Source organism: Ammospiza nelsoni, chromosome 4 (assembly GCF_027579445.1).
Source record: "Ammospiza nelsoni isolate bAmmNel1 chromosome 4, bAmmNel1.pri, whole genome shotgun sequence".
NCBI classification, from domain to species: Eukaryota; Metazoa; Chordata; class Aves; order Passeriformes; family Passerellidae; genus Ammospiza; species Ammospiza nelsoni.
In genome coordinates, this window is record NC_080636.1 from 69,864,453 (window position 1) to 69,887,266 (window position 22,814).

The window sequence follows — 22,814 nt, forward strand, 5'->3', positions numbered from 1 at the left end:
TCTCCACACGTCTGTTCCATGAAAATTCCCATGAGCTGGTGTTGTGAGCTGTAGCAGAGCATGACACTGTGTCACCTTCAGCTTGCCTGGTGGATCTGCAACACACTGAGTGCTAATGTTCAGGCACTGAATTTTCTCCTAAACATGGGTGATAGAGGCTACTGGCAACACTACCAGAATTTGGGGCTTGGGGCATCTTCCAAGGCACATTGGGATGGTTGCTGAGCTTTGTTCAATGACTATATGTAGCTCTTCAATGTATTGCACTATAATTATCTAAAATATAAGTCTCAATTCTCCTCAACAACCAAAGAGTATGTGTGATGGATGGAGAAGAAGGGGACAGTTTAATGTGGCAGAAGCTGAAGCCTTTGCGAGGACCTTTGCACAGCTAAAACTTTGTAGGAAAAGCAGCAACATCTCCAGGGAACAATACAGATCTGGGAGTTAAGGAAGTGTGTGCTCTGACCCCTGATTTGGTTGTGACTCATGGTTGACAAGCCACATTTGTCTAGCACAAGTCTTACCTCTTCTCATGAGACATTGGGAGCGTCTCTTTAATGATAACCCTGCCACACTAGCTGTGTGCTCTAATTTATTCCAGGTATGGCTGGACCTGAACACAAGCAAAATCTCTGGGAAGTTCAGATGCTTAGCCCCTGAAAATCTTACTTTCTTGTACAGAGCTAGAGTTCAGTATTCATGTGGCAAAATAGATCTGTCCTTCAGCTACTAAGATTTTATGTGAGGTTAAAACAGCAACCCTTGCTTTTCCCCTTAAATATTCTTCTCTCTATTCCAGTGCAATCTAGGCCTCATAGAAAAGCCACAAATATGTGTGTGCTTATTCTTAGCTGCCAAATTTGCTAAAGATGAGTAAGACTCACTTATTGCCCATTGAGTATTTTATTGTGGTAACAGCTTATTCATTTTTTAAAGGAATTATATATTTAAACTGATGAAAACAAAGACTTGCCAGCTATGACTATAATACATTCTACTCATAGTAAATCCTGCTCTGGCATGTGTGGGCAGAAGCTTGTTCAGGGCATCTTCCCAAACATTGTCAGGTCAGAACAGGGACATTCAGCCTCTCTGAAAGACTGAAATCTGTACAAAACCCCACTATCAAGTCTTGTCCTTGCTCTGTTTTAGCCATCAGTGGTGAGATAGTGCAAGAGCCTGGGATGTCATTGCAGCCCTGTGGCAGAGCCCCACAAACCTGATGGGTTTTTGGCACAAACCTGATGGCAAAGATGTGCAGAAAGGGGCAGCTGGGAACCAGGCCCAGTGGCATCCAGTGCAGGGGCTCTGAGACTGGACTGCAGGCTAGCAGACTGCACTTCCTTCCTTCGTGGCAGTACTTTTGAGTGGTACAGTCTTGCTAGTTCGATTTTATTAAGCAACTTATGTTTTGCATCCATTCCCATTTCATAATTGTACTTCTACATGTACCTCTGACTGGCGGCAAGAATTTTATATAATTCTCTCCACTCTTTCTCTTATGAGTGCTCTAAATGCTGCACAGGATTATTTAAAAAATATCTGTGTGAGAAATTGCGAAAGTGAATCACAAAGAGGAAAGTGTAAAGGATATTTAAGTTGCAAATCAGCAGAAAGTCTTTGTGAAACACTTAATGTGCACTTGCTGTTAATTAATCTTGTTTGTTTCCTCTTGTAATTGTCCTGACTTATTTGCACATAACCTCTCTTTCTAGTGATACTTCATGATCCAAACCCTTGAAAATCGGGGGTCATTATCAAGAGCCCTTGCTTTGGATAGGTTTCAAATGCATAGCCATTTGCAAAGAATTTTCCTCCAATGCAGCATTCCTACATTTTATTGATTCACATGAGGAATAGAAACTTTAGACAGAATGTCAATTTAGTTGCAGTGAAATTTAACAGCTCGATGCACTACCATCTGTTTAAGGGAAAATAAGAATCAAGCTGATGTTAGGGTTTAATGCTATAATAATTCTTTAAATTGTACAGCAATACTGATGGCAGATTCATCCTTTGAGCAGATTGATCTCTTTTGGAGATGCTGTATAACAGCAAGAATGGACAGAATTATTTGAACTCTTAAGCAGGAAAGACAGGAAACTTGGTACATGAGAAGAAAGGTAGCCAGAGAGAGGCTGCTTCACCACATAGTCAGCAGCAGAGTCAAGGGAAAATCAGCACATTGGCTTTCCTGCTGAAGGCAAGATAGCAAGCAAGGACAGTAGCTGGTGGCCTGTGAAACCAAAGTGCCAGGAGCTGTGACAGTTGTACAACAGCTGCTGTGCAGGAAGGGATGCTGCCTTCCTCACTCTCCTTGTGCTTTTGACTAAATCTCTTTGCATATTTTCTGGGATGGGGAGCCTTCTGTGGCAAGTCATCTTTATATTTTGCTTGTGCAGTATCCAGCATGATGTTCATAACCACTAATGCTTCTACAAATGATAAATTGAATAATGACAGTACTGTTTGCCTTTATTTTCTCACTGCTATTCATTTGGCTTGCTGATCTTTTGCAAAAAATCTTTCTGGCTCCCATTTCAACAAAGAACATAGTCCAGCAGTTAGGCTCAGTGCTAAATCACCTCTGTAGATCCTCATTATACTTCAGTATTAGAAGTGCTAAGAAGCATAGGGGATTTCAGGGTAGCTAAGAAAGTTTTTTCCCAAAGCATCATTTATTTGCAATGATTCTCTAGATGGTTCTTCAAGAAATAGATAGAGGAAATAGATAGAGGACAGCTAAAATATTCCCCCTTTGTCTATATTATTTTTCCTGGTTTTTTCCCCTCATGGAAAAACATGGTTTGGTTAGAAATCAGCATATGGCAATGGTTTGGTTAGAAATCAGCATATGGGAATGGGTGCTCAATGTATTACAGCATGTTAAAAGGCACAAAGGAAAATAAAAGGCACAAAGGAAAATAAAAGTTAACTAGGGTATTTTTAATATGATGCTCCACCTGGGCATTACAACAGTTAAAAGCTGAAAGTTACTGATGTTATCCTTCTATCATTTACTGTCATCAAGGACCAGCCAAGCCATTTTATAATCAATGAACATGAATATATATTAATTATGTATTCCTATTCATGAAAAATTATTAACATAAAATGGGAGTTCTTGCTGCTTCCTTAAACGAAAAATAATATGACAAAACTTTCAATTGTTCTAGTCTGAAGCTATCCAGAAATAAAAGCATCCCAGAGAAAGAGAATTCATAAATTTAGGAAATAGTAGTAAAAGAGAAACATACTTTGCAGTACTAAAGACTTTTCTTAGAACTTTTCCTGAGTGTAGGTGCTAAATTAATGTTCTATGTCGGAAACAGCTCAACTGCCTGAATGCAATGTGCTAATAAGAGCAGACTTCCCCATGCCCCAGGTTGAAATAATCAGGTAAGAATTTTGCAATTACTTTATTACCCATTAGGGGAAAATCTAACTAATAAAAGCTATTAAAATCTCAGAAATTGCTCTTTAAAAGCCAACAGGTCAGTAGAGATCTGAAGGTGGAAGTGCTGATGCTCTAAGAGGAGCCTGGAACTTGACCTTAGCTAATGGATGGTTTACAGGGATGAACTAGTCTGGGTCGGGAAAGCTGATGATCTCCTGACTGCCCTAAGCCTGAGACTGCGAAACTTCTAATCAGGTAAGAAGCAGTAAAGGAAACAGAACCACAGCCTTGGCTTGAGGAGGGAAGATGATGGCTTATTTAGGGATCCGTTTGGCAGGATCTCACAGGAGGCTGCCCTGGGAAGCAAAGGGATCCAGGAACGCTAGTTGAGCTTCATTGACATCCCCATCAAATAACAAGTCCATTCTGCCATGTGTGTAGTCAGGCAAGTGGGGCAGGCAGCCAGCAGGCAGGCACAGGCTCTCCTGCTGGAGTTCAGAGTAGGCAAACACAGAGATGGGGGAGAGTACTTGCACCATGGACCAAAACAGAGACATTACTCTACACTGACTAAAACATGGAAGCATTTACTAAAGACAAAGCTCAGCAAGAGTTAAAGCTCATATGGGACTCAAAGGTGCTTCTGGAAGTACATGGGCAGAAAGAAAAATGGGATCCTGCTCCTCAGGGGCCAGCTGACTTAGTGACACAGGACATGGAAAAAGTTGAGATGCTTCATGTTCTTTTTTGCCTATTTTTTTTTTTTTTAATGGACGAGGTCTAGCCTCAGACACTGAAGCACTGAAGAAAAAGACAGAACAGGGAGCACTTCAGTTGCTTGGACACAGTTAAATCCATGGAGCCAAGCAGGGTGTTTGCCAGGAAGTGGGAGAAGGGGGTGGTGGGAACCTTTAAGGTCAACAAAGACAAACTAAGTCCTGCATCTGGGGTGAAGTTACCTCATTTCAACAGTACAGCCTGAGCTCCAGTAGTCAAAAAGCAACTTTGCAGGAAAATACCCAGGGGTGCCAGAGGAAAAGCAGCAGAGCATAAGCCAGGCATGGGCTCGCACAGCAGGGAATGCCAGCAACACTGTGGGCTGTATTGGTATGAGTGTGCTCAGCAGGTGGATGGAAGGGATTGTTCCCCTCTGTTTGGCATGTGTGACACTGCAGCTGGGAGCGAGACAGCATCTGGAGCATCATGTTCAGTTTTGGGCTCCCCAGTGCAAGAAAGATATAGACACACTGGAGCAAGTCCAGGTTTTGATGTGCAGCCAAGGCTGCCATCGGTGTTCACATCCCAGAAAAGTTTATCTCTGTTAGTCTGAGTCAAGTAACTCAGTTAAACACACAATTAACCAAGTGAAACTCAGCAGTCCATGATATACAGACCACGTAAGATGAACTCCCATTTTGTGAACATAAAAGAAAAAAAGATACAATGGAAAAGATCATGCCATTTTTCTTACCCAGAATAAGACTTGAAACAGAAAATCATTTATCATCAGCCTGTGCCTTTAGCACCAAAGGAGCAACTTAATGCCTGAATTAAATACTTTGGAAAAAAATTAGAGATACTAACCATCTTCTAAGTTACTGTTTAGAAACCATGTTCCTTAAATGAATGTTTGCATTGGTGTGTCAGCAAGTGTCAGGGAGCTGGAGGAGACAGCTGGAATGCTGTAGAAGCTTGCCTTCAGTGGGATACAGTTCCCTATCTACTCGTCACGTTAACAATGATACCTTGTGCTTAGAGTCACTGCCTAGTTAATTTCTATATATTAAAGCTTTAAATAAAGATTTGTATTCCAAAATACAATTAAAATATTGAGGCTCATTTTACTAAAATATACTTTATTAATACAAAATACTTTCTGTCATCAATAAACATATAGATAGGATCTATACAGATATATGTATATTCTTATACATTAATGTACATATTTTTATATTTCTCAGCTCTAATTCTCCTATCACATTTGTGTTATGCTGTCACATGCACAAATTTTTACAATATAACATTAAATGAAGCTCCCCAAATTTTACTATAACAGTTAAACATATCAGCTAGTTGGTTTCCCTTGTCTACAGACTTCAGCATCTTTTCCTAATTGAGAAGTTGTCAATTTGTGAGCTTCTCCTCATTCCTCTGAAAGATGTCACCCACATCTTCTCACTTCTGTCTTCTGTCAAAACCTTTTATCCAGTTATAGAAAGGCTTAAAGTCAGTGAGGATGCAGCATTCAGCTCAGGAACAGGCACCTGACAAACTCTCTTTATCCCTGCCACTAACCGTACCACACTTTTCATTTCCATCCCTCAAGTCAGCATAGGGAGCTTCCTTGTTTCCTCTAGGTGGACACTGCAAAAATAAAGATCCAGATTTGCCCTTTCTCACAGGCTGCCTTGTCTCAGACTCTTCAGGTCTGTTGCACAATAAACTCTGGTGCCTGCTACAAATTTCACCCTCCCATTATACTACAGTTGGAGTTTCTTAACAGACTAAACTCAAATTCAAGACTCCAAGTGCTAAAAGGCCAGAGCATCAATGATGGACATCACCACCCCACTCTGAAGGCCTGAAGTAATTTAGTATTTTCTCAAAAAATCCAGGTGTGCCACTTTTGAATTGGCAATTCTCTTGCAATCTGCCAGGGCTGAAGTTCCTCATCTCTCCTGCTGCAGTCTGTAAGTTTACTCTGCCTCTTACATGGGCCACTGAAGCTGCTCTGGCTGGGCATCTTCTCAGCTACTTGAAAGTTTCTGCTGGCAGTAAATTCTTTCTCTTTTCTCGACTACTGCTGGAAAAAATGCCTGGCCTGCCATGAGGGAACAGCCAGAGCCAGACCTGGAGCTTATGAAAGCCCTGTATTCACCTATCTGCAATATATATTTTCTCTGTATCTTATATACTACTGTATGAAAATGGCATTCTGCTTCCATACTCCTAGAGTTTTGTCATATACCACCACAAGAGAGACAATATCTCCTTATCATCATCATTACTCCACAGCCTCCTCATATAATTTCTTCAAGAATTACCTCCTTAGGAGTGTGGTCTAGTAACTTAAAAATAACCATTCTGCTATTTATTGGGAGAAAAAAAAATGCCTGAGTCCAGCTTTATGTATGCTGGATATAAATTTTCACCAAAAAGGTATGACATACCATGGCATTTAGCAAAAGTAATTTAAATGTGGAATTAGAAAAATTATTACATTTTCTAAAGCAATGTAAATGAGTAACAGGTTTATTTAAACTGCAGATATCAATTAAACTCAAAAGAAATAATTTAACACTTATAATAGATTTGGTGAGAATCAGCTGATAACAAAAGAGCTACCAGCTACGGACAGAACTTTGTAAACTCTCTGTTCTTTGGGAAGGCAATAAACTCCTTAGTAATTACTAGAATATGTGACTTTGCCAGGTGGTCTCCAGGGAGGACTCATTTCATTCCCATGGACAGCCTGAAACTTCTTTTGGCTCTTCTCAAGCTGTTCTCTCCTCATTTTATTTTCCTGAGAATAAAAAGATGTGTGAAAAAAAGCCCAAACCAAAACCAACCCACTGCCCCTCAACAACAATTATACAAACAGAAAAGTTACATTATTGTTATGCCTTTCTTGTGTAAAATGAAAAGAAAACATGCAATGGAAATCTGCCTTTTGGAGCTCAGCACATCCCTTTTGCAGGTTCAGTCACGGACTTTGCACAATGCAACCAACAAAAGAGACTGCACACTGAATGTCACAGTTAGGGCGTCTGTCTCAAGGATGGGCTGGGTTTGTGCACTGTCTAAACAAAAAGCCCAACAGAAAGCCTACTGGACTAGGTATTGGTCTTGTATGTAATTAGTCTCATATTAATTACTTCTTGTCTTTAGGAGGATACCTAAATCACAATGCAAAATATGTTGTTCTCATATAATGAGAACACTGATGCATCATTGTAACTTCCTGTACTTATTAAATCACACTTGCCATGTATTAGAACAAACTGATAATTAAGCAATTTAATTTAAAAAAAAGACCTATTTAATTCATGTTATAAGCACTGCAAGGTTCCAATTCTATTTTCTGTTGTTTCAAACAGCAATGGGGCAATTAGGATGATGAGGATTACAAGATACTTGCTACACTCTTTTTGTGTCTCATTAAGTAATGATTTTCAAGAGACTTGTCATTCAAAAATTAAGTTGCAATTATTAATAATAATTTTTTAATTTCTAATCAGTTCTATTCTTCATAAGCATTCTTCTTTGCAAAGATGACTGCCATTTCTCCCTCAAGAGAACCAGCATCTAAAGGTGCATCAGCATTAGCAGTTTAGTACACTAGCAAGCTCTCTATGGGTGCAAGTTTTCCTTGCAGGTTTGTGGTGCATATGGGTGCAGATTTCTTACTGACTTAATAGTAGTTTCTTTCTTGGTGGAACCAAGGTTGGCCATATAGACCACAGCACAATTTACAGTGCCCCCTGTGATGGGTGGATAAGAGGTCCTTGAGCAGCTGCCTTTCTCACACATGAACAGTACATTGACTCCCAAGTCCAACAACTGGCAAACACATCCCTGGTAGTAAAGATGCAATGTGGATATGCCCACTTAAAACCATCATCAGCTGTGCCACATCCAGCCCTGGCTCCTTCATTGTTTGCAGCCCATAAGCCAGCATTTTTAAGCATCCATAGAAGTTTTGTATTTTCACATGAATGAACTGCACTGCAGTGGAAGTGCTGCTCTTTGAGGACAGCTGTAAGACAACTGGTACTCTCATATAACCTATGATCCTCTTCTCTGATGGATGCCATATATCCCACCAATTCCCAAAATGCTGGCAGTGTTTGTCTGTTACTCATATGTGAGCAGGGCAATAGTGAGATAACTGTGGCTGAGGGAGTAGACTGAAAAAGGGGTGTGGAAGCATTACTGTGAGAAAGGGTGCCTGAGTGAAGTTTTCTCCTGTTTTACACATGTGTCCAAAAATTGTAGAATGCAAAGCAACACACAGAAATATCAACCCTATCAATATGATTTTAATCGGTGCCCTTCAGCTCTTTGTAAACATAAACCTGAAGATCCAATTCAGTCAGGAACATCTGGTCTGGCTAAACAAACATGCAATAATTTCATGTCGTTACTAGTAAGGCTGATTAAAAGCAAGGCAAGGTTTGCACAGAAAAGGAATGCCCTTTGCTAAAGTAAGCAATCCAAAAGTTTATCACAGTCTAATAAAAAATATTATCTCTCTGTAAAAACTATATTCTTCTGATCACATGGAGCAATTGAGACAAACTAGGCTTGCAGTGACATTCTGACTCTTCTCATCCCTCATTTTTGCCTTCTCTCTCCCTCCACAGAGATTTTGTCAGATGAACACAACTAATGGCTTTGGGTCTTTAGAAAAAAGTCAAGATATCCTAAAATTGTTCAAGGGAACTGTTTGGTACCCTAAGAGAAAAGTAGTCTTCATTATAAGTGATATTTTTCAAAAAAAGATATGTGAAGCAGTACAGATGAGCTAGGGAAGAACATGCTCTAAAGGAATACATATACGATACATGCTCGTGGATCTATAATCATAGAATTATATTGTACAAAGATATGTATACCATCAGGACAGGTAAGTGCAAACTCCTTAAAACCTTAAAAGTAACACTTATTGTAGCAGTATTGCAAGCATTAGAGAAACTGCATGCTACAAAGAAATGTGCATATTTTATGTTTATCAAGCACTCTCTACTGACTAGATGTTACACAACAGACTCAAGTATGAAAAACCACAACCAAAAATAAAGCATAAACCCACCCAGGAAAGGAACAAAAGTTGCTCTGGTTTTTTTCACTGTGCTTCAGTTTTGAGTGTTTGGGTTTGAGATCCAGTTTGCATTAATGAATCCGAGTGGCAAGGAAAGAGTCTTAAGCTAATTTAACTGTTTTTAAAAGATTAAATTCAAAGTGAAGATCTACTTGCCTCCTCCCTGTCTTCAACACACACAAAGTTTTATGTTCCTGTAACTCTTGTCGCAAACTGCAAATTCTCACAAGACATAACTGATATAAATATTCCATAGAATAATAAACAAGATGTCATTTGCACTTATTGAAGTAGAGTAACAGAAACAGTGAAAGGTTAAATCAATAAACTGTAGCTTGTCTTGCACTAGATCAAGTCAACTGTGTGGCTAGATTTCTGTGGAAGTTTCCTACTCAATATCCTAGTAAGATGAATATATTTTTCACTTATGAAATTCTAGGAAGAGCACATTCTTTAGCAGTATGACTGCCAGATAGAAATTGAATTTTAGATATTACAGAAGACTGACAACATTTGAGAGGAGTAACAATAGCAGTCTTATTTCCAACCTATTGCAATGACAGGCCATGAAAATTGCAATTTAGAAAGAATTTTCAGAGATCATATGAAATTAATGAATACATGAAATTAACAACCCACTTCAGCTATTTCTAACCCTGACAAGCAACAAATCCTGGGACTTATCCAGTATATCCTATCCTTTCTTGATGTTTTTAAACAGCTTTAGAATGCCAAAATTAGATATTGCACATGCTCAAATTCAAGGTAAAATGTCAAACTTCTTCTAAGGCTTTTAACATTACTGTGCTGGCCCTTGAGAACTATTTGAGAGCAGCCTTACTTCTCAGAAGTTCATGGTGGGTTGATTTTTATCACAAAATGGACAACATTAACTTATCTAGAGATGATACTCACTTCTATCCACAGTAAACAAGTATCAACAAGTAAACAAGTATGTCAGAAATAATGGAAACTAAAGTGATCAGTCATTATCAACTTTCTATGTGATTCTTCTCCACATTCCACTCCTCAGAATAGGTGCATAGCAATGACAAGTGTCAGACACTGGCATTATACAGTAAGTAAAAAATGATCATTTATCAAGATAGATTGGCTTGAAGAGTTCTTGGTGAGTAGCAAGAAGCAAATGATCAGAAGAAACAAAATAATCAGAAGCTCGAATTTCCAGCTTCTAAAGCATCTCATCTCAAGATTATCCTATTTATGCCAGTATTTTACAAGTGTTAATAGCCTTTTCCAGGGCATTTATTTCCAGGCTTAAAAAGTAATCTTCTCTGCTCTTATGCTATCAAACATTCACACAATGACCTCAAAAAGCAGAAGTAATTCAGCATTGCCATTAACATAAAAGCAGAATGTTTCTTCTATTTTAGAAGAACTACAATGAGATTTTTATGTCTGTTTTATCCATGCATTATGGTCAACACCTGCTTCAGGAAAGCTGAGGATGAATGTACACATTTCTTTCTGATGAATGTTAATGAAAACATTTTAGACTTTCCACTATATCACTACTATTTTATTTCCATTTAAAAAATAATTGTAGTTGAAAGAATACTTTCAAAAGGCTTCCAAATTCTACCCTCAGATCTGATGCATATCCACCTGCAAGCAGATGTCACCTGAGTTCCCCTGGTAATGCAATGACAACTTTACAGTGTTTCTCTCAGGCAGTTCACTACTGCCTGTATTTTTTTCTGCAACTGTACAAAGTGAGGCAATATTCTGGCCTAAAATTATGACAGAGCCATTTCCCAATGTGCTTTCTCAAATAAAGATGTGTAAGTTGCAAAAAGACAGCACAAATTCTGAAAGTAAAAAATGTGAAGACTGGGCACGAGACACATCAGTCAACACTTGCACACTGACACTGAAAATGGGATTGTTTTAGAGGCACCTCTGCCAACCAGTTCAGTACTTATCCCATCCTATACTTGCTTATTTCACATATCTATCTAGTTAGATCTGGTCATTCCTCCAACTACTAAAATTTTTATTAATAATCCCATTGAAGTGATCACTTCAGGAGTTCACACACAATTTGAATGGGAGAGCCTGTGCTAGGCAGCAATCTTCACTCTCAAAAAAAAACCAGATTTTTTTTACCTTCATACAGAATCCAGAACAGGAAGGAAGTCAAATATACAATGAGAAGTAACACTCTTGCTTTGGTACAACTAAGTTGATTAGGATAGTCTCACTGAGCAGAGCATAGCAGGGCAGTGGATTAGTTACTGCTCACTCCCTACCTTGGCAATCAGGAGTGTTGTTCAAGCAAGAAATCACTTAAGATCAGACATTAACCATTTGCTAAAGTGAGCTGATAATCTCTTGACAATGGGGACCAGAAAACAACCTTATCAGTGATCACAGAAATGAGAGGTATTTCAACAGGTCAAACATCTTAAAAGATATAAACCTAAGATTAAAAAAGTTTGGAAACAGAGAGAAGGGAAAAATGTGCAGGCTCTTGCTGTTTTGTGCAACTGTGTATTTCTGAGTTAGCCAAGTAAAGAATGATTGTCCTCTCTAAACCTGTCCCACACCTGTACAGCTGACTCAGTTTTCATCTATCTGCCTCTCCCTCCTAAAAAAAAAAAAAAAGAAAAAAAATTAAGCTATTGACACTAAAGAAGAATTCCTGTAAGGACCATAATCCAGCTGGGTTGCAAGATCTTATTCTTAAAAATGGCAACAGAGACCATATGTACAAGGCATGCCAGAAATCACATGGTAGAACAGAAGAAACACTTTCTAAGTAAAAAAAAACTTGACAGGCAGTATGAAGGAAGACTGTCACAGGGTGGGGAATTAAAACAGGTTCTTCTTTAACTGACAAGTCACACATCTTTAAGAAAACAACATGTTAAGAATATTATTGATCTCACTTCTAGTTTGTCTTTCTGGAGCAAGGAAAAATAACCTGCCTTATTGTTGGTACTAGAGCACTGGATTAATTTACTGCTTTACAACAGGGATGCTGCTGTGAGAAAAATATAACTAGGAGCATCAGAGTTCCACCCTTTCTTGCAAATGGAAATCATCATGAACTCCATTACAAGTCCTTTTATCAATTGTGAGGTCTCCAAGTCTCCATTTTAAATGCTTCCTTGAATGTACATGCACTGACTGTTGCAGCTGGCAATGCTTTTTGACTTTGCAGGTTTTGTGCTCTGGCTAAATGGCCCTTAGGAGATGGGTGCTCCTGACATGAAATGGCAAAAAATTAAGCCTTAGGGAAACTGAAAATTCTGTGTAGGTAGGGAGAATGTATTTTCCAAGTATGCCAGATATCAAGTGCACTGTACTTTAGCAACATTTTGCTCACACATTCAAGGGGGACAAGCAATGTAATGTTGCCATCATCTGGCCTCTCTTATAACAGCAGAACACCCCATAAGTACTACAATACTCAAATGCTCACACTACACCAAATGTTTTGGCTTTGACAAAAGGCAAAGAAAACCCCAAACCCAACCAAACATACCAGCCATCTTTCATATTCCTCCATAGCCTTTTCACTTTTTTCTTCCTTCTTTGCCTGTTGCATTTCTCGCTTTTTTTTCTCCAGGAACTTTTCTACTTTTTTCTTTTTGATACATTCCTTCTTCTTTTCATTCCTGCGTAGTGAGAGGGAAGAGCAAGAGGTCATAATGTACAGACCAAAAGCTGCATCTGTGACCAATTAAGTAAATTGAGTCAAAATAGGTATTATACACTTTAAATAAAAGATTGAGAATATGTATTTAAAATCTTCCATGTCCATTTTTATACGTTATCAAGGTATAAATGAATCTACTACTCTATCTGTTATGGCATCACCTTTTCAGTACTTTTTTAGAATAATAAAAAAAAAAACATTCTGAACTTCTGTACGTAACCTTAAGTTGTGCATTTTTTGTGAAAACTCTTGGCTTATAAAACTAATAAAGAATATCTCCAGCAGAGACATCTCATTTCCTTCTTCCTACATCTGCATTCCTATACTGTATTCCATGAAACTTTAAAGATTTACCTTCCTTCCTCTGGCTTAGTAATGATGCATGAAAATAACTATATAAGACAGTACTACTACACAGTGAATTTTATCTTTTGCAGTATCTCTGTCTGGGCTTAGTTAATATCCTCTTGGGGAGGAAAGTAACTAAATTAATAAACCAAAGGGAGCTGCACAGCTGGTTTGCACTGTTAGACTTTGTCTCCATTGGGAATTAAGAGTCTGATCCCAAGCAATCCATTGTCTACCAATTACAAGCACATCAAGCATTCACAGAAGACCTATTACATTTATAAGCAAGGATTTTGGAAGCTATGATATATAAAACACAGTGGAGAAGTACCATTTTTCAACTGCCAATACACTGACTCTCCTCTTCTCTGCAACTAGGTCCTCTTCTATCTTCTTCCTCATTCTTTCAGACTGTTTTTCCTTCTTGTTTTGCTCTCTTAAATATTCCACTTTTCTTTCTTTCCATTTTTTGAATGCCTAAAGACAACCACAGATCTATAAAAAATCTTACCTCTCACCTTTCTGTCAATACTCCACTAGTCTAATCTGCATTATTATTTTTTGTAATTTCTACACATTCTAATTTTAGAATATTCGCTTGCAGAATTGCTCAGAAGTGGGTATCACTATATCTAAAAAGAATCTTATTTGTCCAGTAGGTAATAGTTAATTGCTAATGTATTTGTATGAAGTTTATTTTATGCTCAGTTAATAGACTCCAAATATAGAAACCTGTTTGTCTGCAAGTGTAAATGTTACACATTTCTTACAGAACAAAGCCTAGTACAAGCTTCCTTCAAAAACTAAGCATGTCTAGATTTTAAGATTCTAGTTCATTTTCATCTCATTCTGGATTAATCAAAATTATTTTTACCAGCTCCTGAACCACATTCAAATATACACTCAGGTACATATTTCACATCACCGCTTGTGCTGCTTCTGTTTTTTCCTTATTCTGTTCTGCTGGTTTCTTTTCCTCAAGTTCCTCACGCTTTTTTCTTTCACTTAACTTCCTTGCTTCTTTCTCTTTCTTTTTTTTCCAGGCTTCATAACATGCAATTGATTCTTCTCTTTTAAGTGCTTCTTTCTAGATTGGAAATAAAAGTATAGATTTAAATCAATTTCAGTATGAAATTTTAAGTGAAATAGTAAGCTGTAAACTTATTGCTAAATGGAGCAATAAAGAAACAGACATTGATTTGCTGACAACATTGCAAGTATTACAATTAAATTTTAAGCATATAGAGGGGTTTTTTCTATGCCCATTTTTAATTTACTTGAATGAGACTAACTGCTCCCACAAAATATGTGTAGAAGGATATGAAATGCATGCTAAATGCTTAGAAGTGAAACATATTAAATAGTTAAAAGGCAAATCAAAGAATGTGCATGATACTATTCAAGCCAGAGCCCTCTCTACGTAAGCATCTCTCGAGGCAGGGAGTGAATGCATGTTCTCATGCATAAAACAAAACTTGGCACCTTAAGAGTTAAACATCCCAAGGCCTTTGTAAACTAACTCAGAAATTAATCTGGGAAGCACATTTCCAACACACCTTCTGTAAATATGTAGGGAAGCAGTGGACAGACACTGCTTACCACAATCCTAACAAGCAGGACATGCCATTTATTATTTCACATCACCTTGTGCTATTTGGAGAAAACCAGATACCTCTCAACAGCAGAGGGATGCACTAAGGCAGGAAGAACACATCAAAGAGTCATAGTTTGTCAACTTCTTTTTAAACAACAATGTAAACAAACCTTTTCAGTGTTGTTCCTTAGAATTTCAGCTTTTTCTTTTTCACTTCTCTTTAATTCCAGTAGAAGGAGCTTTTTCCTTTCCAACCAGTTCTGAAAGAATCATTAAAATATTTTTAAAGTCCTTTTAAGGTATAAGTAAAGAACAGCACCAATATAATGACCACCAAAATTACTCTCAGTTTTTCCAAGTTAAATAAGCATTCTATGTGGAAAACTAAGATGTCATCATATGAACATTGTGATCAAAAAAATTTAAGGTTCTAAAATCACAGCTACAAAATCTAAAAAAGCTCAAAGATCTTTTAAAAAGCATCTTCCTAGAAATGCCAACAAAAATGTCAGCTCTAATCAAAATTAAACAGAAGAATGTAATATAGGTTCTTATTATTTGGTATATAGGAATATTATTTACATTTGTTGTCTCTCTGGAAAATACACACAATAAAAGAGAATAAAATCCTGCTGGGAGAAGTGAAACTTCAGGCAGCCATAAAAGGTTATGAGCCATCGGCAGAATCAGGCTTAATTTTCAATAATTAACTGTATATTTGGTATGCAGCTCAAAGATAATAGTGTCCTAAATGAAAACTATTCTACTCTCAAAAACTGTGGATCCAATATAAATATCGATTTGAGGGTCTAACATTTCTTTTAGGACCATAAAAAGTATTAAAACCACATACCAATATAAACGGTGCCTGTTAATGAGAGTTGTTCTCAAACAGATTAGCAAAAATTTGTTTAAAACCAGAAAATAATTGTGAAATTCTACAAGGAATTTACATATATTATTCTTCTGGAAAGAGTACAAGATTTTTTATCACTTCTCCTGAATGCTGTTTGAATAGAATGTATCAGGGAAATAACCAAAGAACTGTAAGTAGACACTTACTTATGTTAAGGATGAAGTAGAAATAAAGGAAAATATGTGCCTGAAAATAGTCTGAAACAATAAAGTATAAACCACATAACAACATTATGTCCCTTTCATTGAGCTTTTTGTTCATAATATGAGGAAAAGGCATAGCCAACAGAATAAAAGGATTACTATACTGTGAGCCAATAAAAGGAATATAGTAAAAAATATTGATTGCAAGAAAAAATGAGGTCTTGAGCCCTGTATCAGGACCTTTATGTGCACAATTTTTTTGTTGTTGTTCAGTTTTTCAAATCTACCTGATAAACAGCTGCCCTTAAATTATCTACTTTGTTGAATTCTGGACTTGTCTTCTGCATGCATTTATCCTCCAACATCTTCAATGATCCCAGATACTGAGATGAAACAGGGGAAGTTGATGGAACAGCTTTCCCCTTTCTCTTTAAATGCACAGAAGTTGTAGACCTAGGAAAATACCAGGACACAAACACATTAATGACCTTTCCTTTTACTGTAGCTCATACTGTATTATGAGCTGGGTATGAGTAGTATTCCTTTTATTTCAGTGCATACCAAAAGTTACTGTGATTTTTTTGTATATGCACTTGACTGGGGCCTGGGGACTGGGGAAAGGAAAAGGAGAAAAAAATTACCTCTTGTAAATTTACAAATTACTTACACTTTCATCTAAGAAACAGCTTAGAGCCTGTAAAGACTCCAGTAACACACTCACCACAGACACTGGCAAAAGATCTGGGAGTCTGATCTGACATAAACCTGAGCAAGGGTCATAACAACATGTCACAGGCACTCACCTGTTTTACACAGATGGTCAGAGGTTGTCAGCAGCAAAGATAATGCTGATAGAAAATGAGAGGAGAGCAGCATTGTCGGGGTGCTTACAGGTATCTTAAATGGCTCAGAACAACATTTGGCATTCTCCTCTTACCTGTCAGATAAAGAAGGCTTTGGGTTCTCAACTCTCTCCTTTGTTTCACTTAGTTTCTAAGAAACACAGAGGAAAATTAAAGTTATAGAGTCTCTTTAACGACAGATCAGGATGAAACAGGTTTTTAAAAGATAACAAGGGCACTGAGAATTGGACTCAGCCCTTACGAATCTCTTCAAAGTCAAGATATTCTGTGGTCTCATGATGTTACAAAAACAGGCAAGAAAGACACCCTAATAAAGAGAGGGTATAGTACAGAGTAAGGAAGTAAGGAGAGAAAAAAACCAAAAAACAAACCAAAGAAAGTCCCCGAACCAACCAACCATTCAGAATGCCTGTATCACTTTGGAATGGCAGCTAGGAATGTTCATTTGTATTATGTAAAAATACAGTCAATAGTTTAGAAATAGTAAAAAGTGAAAAGTATACAGCTGGTTTAGTCTATAAACACTCTTTTAAGTATTTGGATTACTTAGCTTCAATAATTACATACAGCTACATATTTTCTTTTTAGGAGAAAGTGTAGAGTGCTCGGCATCCTATCCATTATTCAGGTCACACATGGATTCCATCCTCTGCCAACACACATTGCTCACTGCTATTCAGCTACCCTCACAACAGACATCTGACATTTTCACTTTGAAAAGGGTACTTTCTTAAGGCTGAAAAACACATTTCAATACCTTTATCTGACTTCAATAATTTGTGGAAAAGGTATTCCTTACATCTTTCATTAAGCTATACAGAATTTACAAGAGCCTGGTCTCTAGAAACCAGATCTAAATTGTCAGCTTTACACACTTAAGATACCAACAGCAACATTACAAAACTCCACTGTGCTTCCAGGACATTGTTCCAAACAATGGTAAACTGCGTAAGAGCAATACCTTGACAGAGTTCTTGGATGTGTTTTTTGCCTCCCCATGCTCAGATTGATCATTCACTGACACCTCCTGCATTGCATCAGCTATTTTTCGCTCTTCTGTTATTTTCATCATTCCATCTGAACTGTCAACAGAAGGGGATTTCATACCATTGTCCTCCAGTTTCAAGTCACTGGTGTTGACAGTCTTCTGATCTTTCTCTAAAGGGAGAAAAAAGATTGAGAGGACACATTAAAAAGAACTTCATTGTTTTTGAGTATTGTTTTTTTCTGTACAAAATGTAGTCGTAGAAAAGCCATCCATCTATGAAAGTTGTTACTAGATTTTATATAGTACAATGTATTTTCTGTATGCCTCCTTCTGAGAACTATATACGAATAAGAGCAGCATTCACTTGTATTTTCATGTAAGACTGGAGCAGCAACTGAAGCTTGAATGTTAGAGAATGTAGGAGCAAGACAAAGGGAAAACTTTCCATCTGCCTTACGTGGCTCTAGTGCAGAAACCAAAAGCAAGAGTCAATGCAGTCACAGCAAGAGCTCTTCTGACATCTGGCCAACTTCTAATGAAGTATGCCAGCTAACGCTCTGGGTAACAAATACTGCTTTCATTGCGTAGTGTTCTTCAGGGGTGTGGGACACATGAAGGAATAACTGAAAAATTCCACAGTGGGGATTTAAAGAAAACATCACCTCAATGTGCATAAATGCCTAAATGGTGAAGCCATTATTTACAAAACACATTATTATTAAGACTGAAAAACCATTTTCATCAGATTTCAACTTCCAGTAATGCAGAGATCTAAATCTGTAAAACAATTCAGACAGAAACCAAAAAATGCCCAAGTAAAATCAAATTAAAAATAGTTTACAAATTTCTGATGGAATTCTTTAGAAGAATTGATTTTTTGGATGACAAATTAACTCCAAATTACCTGAAGAAAGGAACATCAATGGCCATAATTGAAGAAATTTAAATTTAAGTGATGAAGGTACATTCAAGGTGACAAGAATTCTGAATTTCCTGAATTTTAACCAATATTGCAGAGTGTCACTGCGCTACTTTAATTCACATGAAGAAATGGAGTATTTCAACTTCTTTTCTGCCAGTCTAAAACTACACTGGCACACCAGTCAGGAAGAAGAGGGGTCTGCACATTCAAAAGCCTTTGATGGCACTTTGGTGCCATCATGTGGAAAGGAAAAATGAAGCTGATACCTTTAATCGTGCTCTACCAATTTCAAAGTTCCAATATTCCATCAAAGGTAATGACCAGCCATAAACTTATCTCAACATCAAGCAGGACAAATTCCTGTCATATTAGGAATTCCATAAAAAATAATCTTTTGACACATATAGTTGATTGGCAGAATTCCAAGTTCTGCATTGCACATTAAAAATGAATTAGCTACTCTTACACTGAAGCATTTAAGTTTGGGGGGGTTTATGTGTTTGAGTACACATCCAAACTGCGTCAGTGGACACTATGTGAACGCAGCTTTCTGTGCCATGCACACACTGAGGGGGCATCTTGGCAGCCCCCTCACGCCTTCCATGCACATGCACCAATGGAGAGCTGGACTTTAGGGACCCTAAACAGCTGTTTTTCATCTTCTGAAAGGAAAAGGCAAACAGGAACCTCCTGCTTTTGGCCCACACTGGTTCAGTTTACCCCCTGGCATACAGATTTCATGTATCTTTAGAAGATGATCATTAACACAGAAAATAACCCAAATCAAAACACTTTAAAATACTGTAAAATGGTTAAGCAGCAACAACATTAAAATATTTTCTTTTTACCTGGTGCTGAAGCATTTCGTTTTTTGCGCATCTGAGGCTTTGCTTTTGGTTGATTTTCCTCTTGATTTCTTTTTTCGTGTAGTTTGTTAATAGGCAAGTCATCACTTTCACTATTATCACGCAGTACCTCTTCATTATTTTTTCTGTTATCCTCATTTTGACCTTCCAAACATCCTTCTTTGCCATCTTTTCTATCATTCTGTATGGGCTCACCTTCTAAAACCATTATTTGCTGAAGTTTCTTTTCATGAAAGGATAAATTCAAGTCATCAGGAGCTTCATTTTCCAAATCTACTACTTTTTGTAAAGCATCATCATTCAAGAGAGGACTCCCAGCAAGAGATCTCTCAGTGCTTGTAGAACCTGAATTACTTTCAGCACGTTCTTCCCCAATATCTGCAAAGAGCACATTATCAACTTGTATTTGATACAAGTGGAAAAAAATGCAACACTGAACCTGTATCTTCTATAACTTAACACTATTTTTCATGTAACACCCTCCTGACTTAAGTTTCTGAGCATTTCTCTTTCTGAGCCTCTGATCTCTGCAAAGCCACCAAACTACAGACTTATTCTACTTCCTTTCCTGTCATCTATTTTCATGAACCCAATCAAAGAAAAATATTTACTCATTTATTATTTTCTGACATGCAATTTAAAGTCTTTCTGAAAAAAAATGTGTCAATGCTATAGAAAGTGGAAGCAAGTCATCAACAACAAAGCTGGGCACATTTTGTATAGGAACCCATCCTCCCTTCCCTTCTCTTCACTTCTGCCCCATTTAAAGTTAACTAGAAGTAACTTTTGAGTATCTTCTACAATGCCAACATTCACATGTTTACCAAACTTATTTATCTTCTTCTAGCCTGTTATTGCTAATTGATCGAATTTTGGAGCTTGAATGCTTGAACAAGATGACAAAAGAATGTCATGATAGTGGGATAATGCATTAACTGCTGGAGAGATGTTTTCCTAATTCTTATCCACAACGGGAAATCAAAGCATCCCACAAACTGTTAAAAGATGCTTCAGGTGAGAATGAAAAACAGGCTGCAGAGGAAGTCCTTTTAAAAATACATGATCATATTTAATATTCCTACTTCCCTTACATTTAGTGCCATACCAGCAGGAAGACGAGTCTTTTGGCCAATCTTGTTAGACTAAGCATAAACATTAGCAAACATCAAATGCATCCTGCTCCAAGAAAAACAGACAGATCAAACTTATTTCTGGTTTATGCAGTCTGCCAGGGAATTCTGTCCTGCAGCCCTTATTCACTGATTGTCCAGGCTGGGAAACCAGTAAGAAAAAAACACTGCCTTTTTCTCTGCCCATGTCCACTTTCATTTACAGTACTGTGCACTACTGTCTGAACCAGATGTCAAGTAAACAAGATGACTGTGGAGGAGAACTGGGGACCACAATGGTAGGGACCAGTACAGTCTGTGTGTGGCCTAGCAGGCTGGCACATCTGCTGATTTCATTGGGAATTCTGCTGGTAACTTCACAGAGGAGGACAGCGCTTTAGAAGTTGTTAAAATATGAAATCTTGGAGCACTAAATTATATCGACACATAAAGATTGTCTAGGATCTAGTAATGAGTTAAGAAAGGAAAAACACAAGGAAAAATATTTAATTTTGTTTTACCATTTAACATGCCATCTTCATCACTTTCAAAGTCGTCTGGATATTCATCTTTTTCCTTGCTTGTTGCATGATCAGAAATTGCCTCCTGTAGCCCATCCTGAAATGGCTTCACAAATAACTTTTACAAAAAAGGGAGGATTCACTTGTTCAAGTTCAGCACTAATTCTCCCCTCCCACACATATGTAAGCCAAACTGAGATAAGCCTATTTAATTGATAGTTATGCTGCAGCATAGTGCATCCATTCTATCTCCATTCCCCTAGCATATCTGAATCAAAAAAAACCCCCCGAATCTCCATGTATTTATTTATATTTCTTCATCATAAGAAACCTATCTTGAAAACCCCTTTTTCATTCTTGGGCACTTATGATGTATCATCATGTGACACTTCTCCTCTTTTGTATGTTTTGATCGGGAAGAACACAAGACGAGGATCTATGACAACAGGTGCCGCAGGACAGGAGCCTGAAGCAGGTCGCGGGTCCAAACCAATGGAAGAACTCCACATAGTTTGGACTCTCTGCTGCAGCACATAACGGACACAATACATTCTCATGATTCTGAAGGGCACTGGTCTTAATTACAGATTGTAAACCCATAAAGAAATGCACCAGTAACTCGATATTCCGGACCTCCGGCTCCTACAGCGCGGCTGTCAGAGACGGGGCAGCGGGGCTGCTCCCTGCCCAGGCACGGGCCGCAGCTCCCGCTGTCCTCACCGCGGGAAGCCTGCTGCCCGCTTCCATTTCCAAAGCAACGCGGATTTTTGTGTGTGTGCTGCCTGTAACAGCGAATTAACGTGTTCCCAATGGCAGAAACCTGCTCGCAGGCCCCGCTCCCCAGCGTCGGCTTTCCCTTGTCCCTGTTCCTGCCCCTGTTCCTGCCCCTGCCCTGCCCCGGCCGCCGCCGCTCACCTGCAGCCCAGAGTCGGCGGTGCCTGCCCCCGCCATGGCGGACGCGTCTCGCTGCCGCTTCGCAGCGCCCGCGGCCGCCGCCGTGTCCTCCGAGAGCCCTGGCAAAGAACCTCGGGAAAAGTCCCCGGCGGAGAGCCCCGGGAAAAATCCCCGGCGGAGAGCCCCGGGAAGGAGCCCTGGGAAAGAGCCCCTGGAAGGAGCCCCGGGAAAGAGCCGCGGGCCGGGCCCGGCCGGTCCCGCTCGGTCGCCCGGCAACGGCCGCGCCGGCGATCGCCTTCATTAGTCGGGAATCGCCTCACGTCGCGGCAGCGCCACTTCCTCAGCCGGGCCAAAGCCGCGCTGCCAGGATGGATTATCGATGCCCGTGTTCTGCCGGGATTTATTATCGATGCCCGTGTTCTACCGGGATTTATTATCGATGTCCCTATCCTGCAAATAACCCCGTTCCCACAAGGAGTGCATCCATACATCCATGGCACTCGTACCAGGGCTGACACAGGTTCGTCAGCCCCACTCTTGCTGTCAGGTAATTGTACAAAACCTTCCTACTTGGGATGTGAGCGCTTTCCATATGAAACATACTCACTTTAGTGCTTTCTGGAATACAGATCTCATAGCCCCTGTGTGTTAGTTGAAATCAGATTTTAGGCATGGAGAAATTACAGTAGCATAGAAGTAAATTTCCTGGTGCTTACACCTCCTGACACTCCAATTTTTATTTCCTAG

The 22,814-nt window shown here is 38.7% G+C and overlaps 1 protein-coding gene across 1 annotated transcript; it reads right to left on the reverse strand.

Moving 5' to 3' along the window:
• Positions 1-5,347: 5,347 nt before the first annotated feature.
• On the reverse strand, positions 5,348-22,558 carry MAP9 (microtubule associated protein 9). Its single transcript, XM_059470482.1, is given in 13 exon segments — positions 5,348-6,923; positions 12,730-12,862; positions 13,583-13,728; positions 14,177-14,338; positions 15,016-15,105; positions 16,192-16,357; positions 16,842-16,897; positions 17,729-17,925; positions 19,526-19,921; positions 21,174-21,291; positions 22,089-22,175; positions 22,251-22,328; positions 22,331-22,558. Coding segments are annotated over 13 exon segments (1,980 nt in total). The 3' UTR covers positions 5,348-6,800.
• Positions 22,559-22,814: the final 256 nt, after the last annotated feature.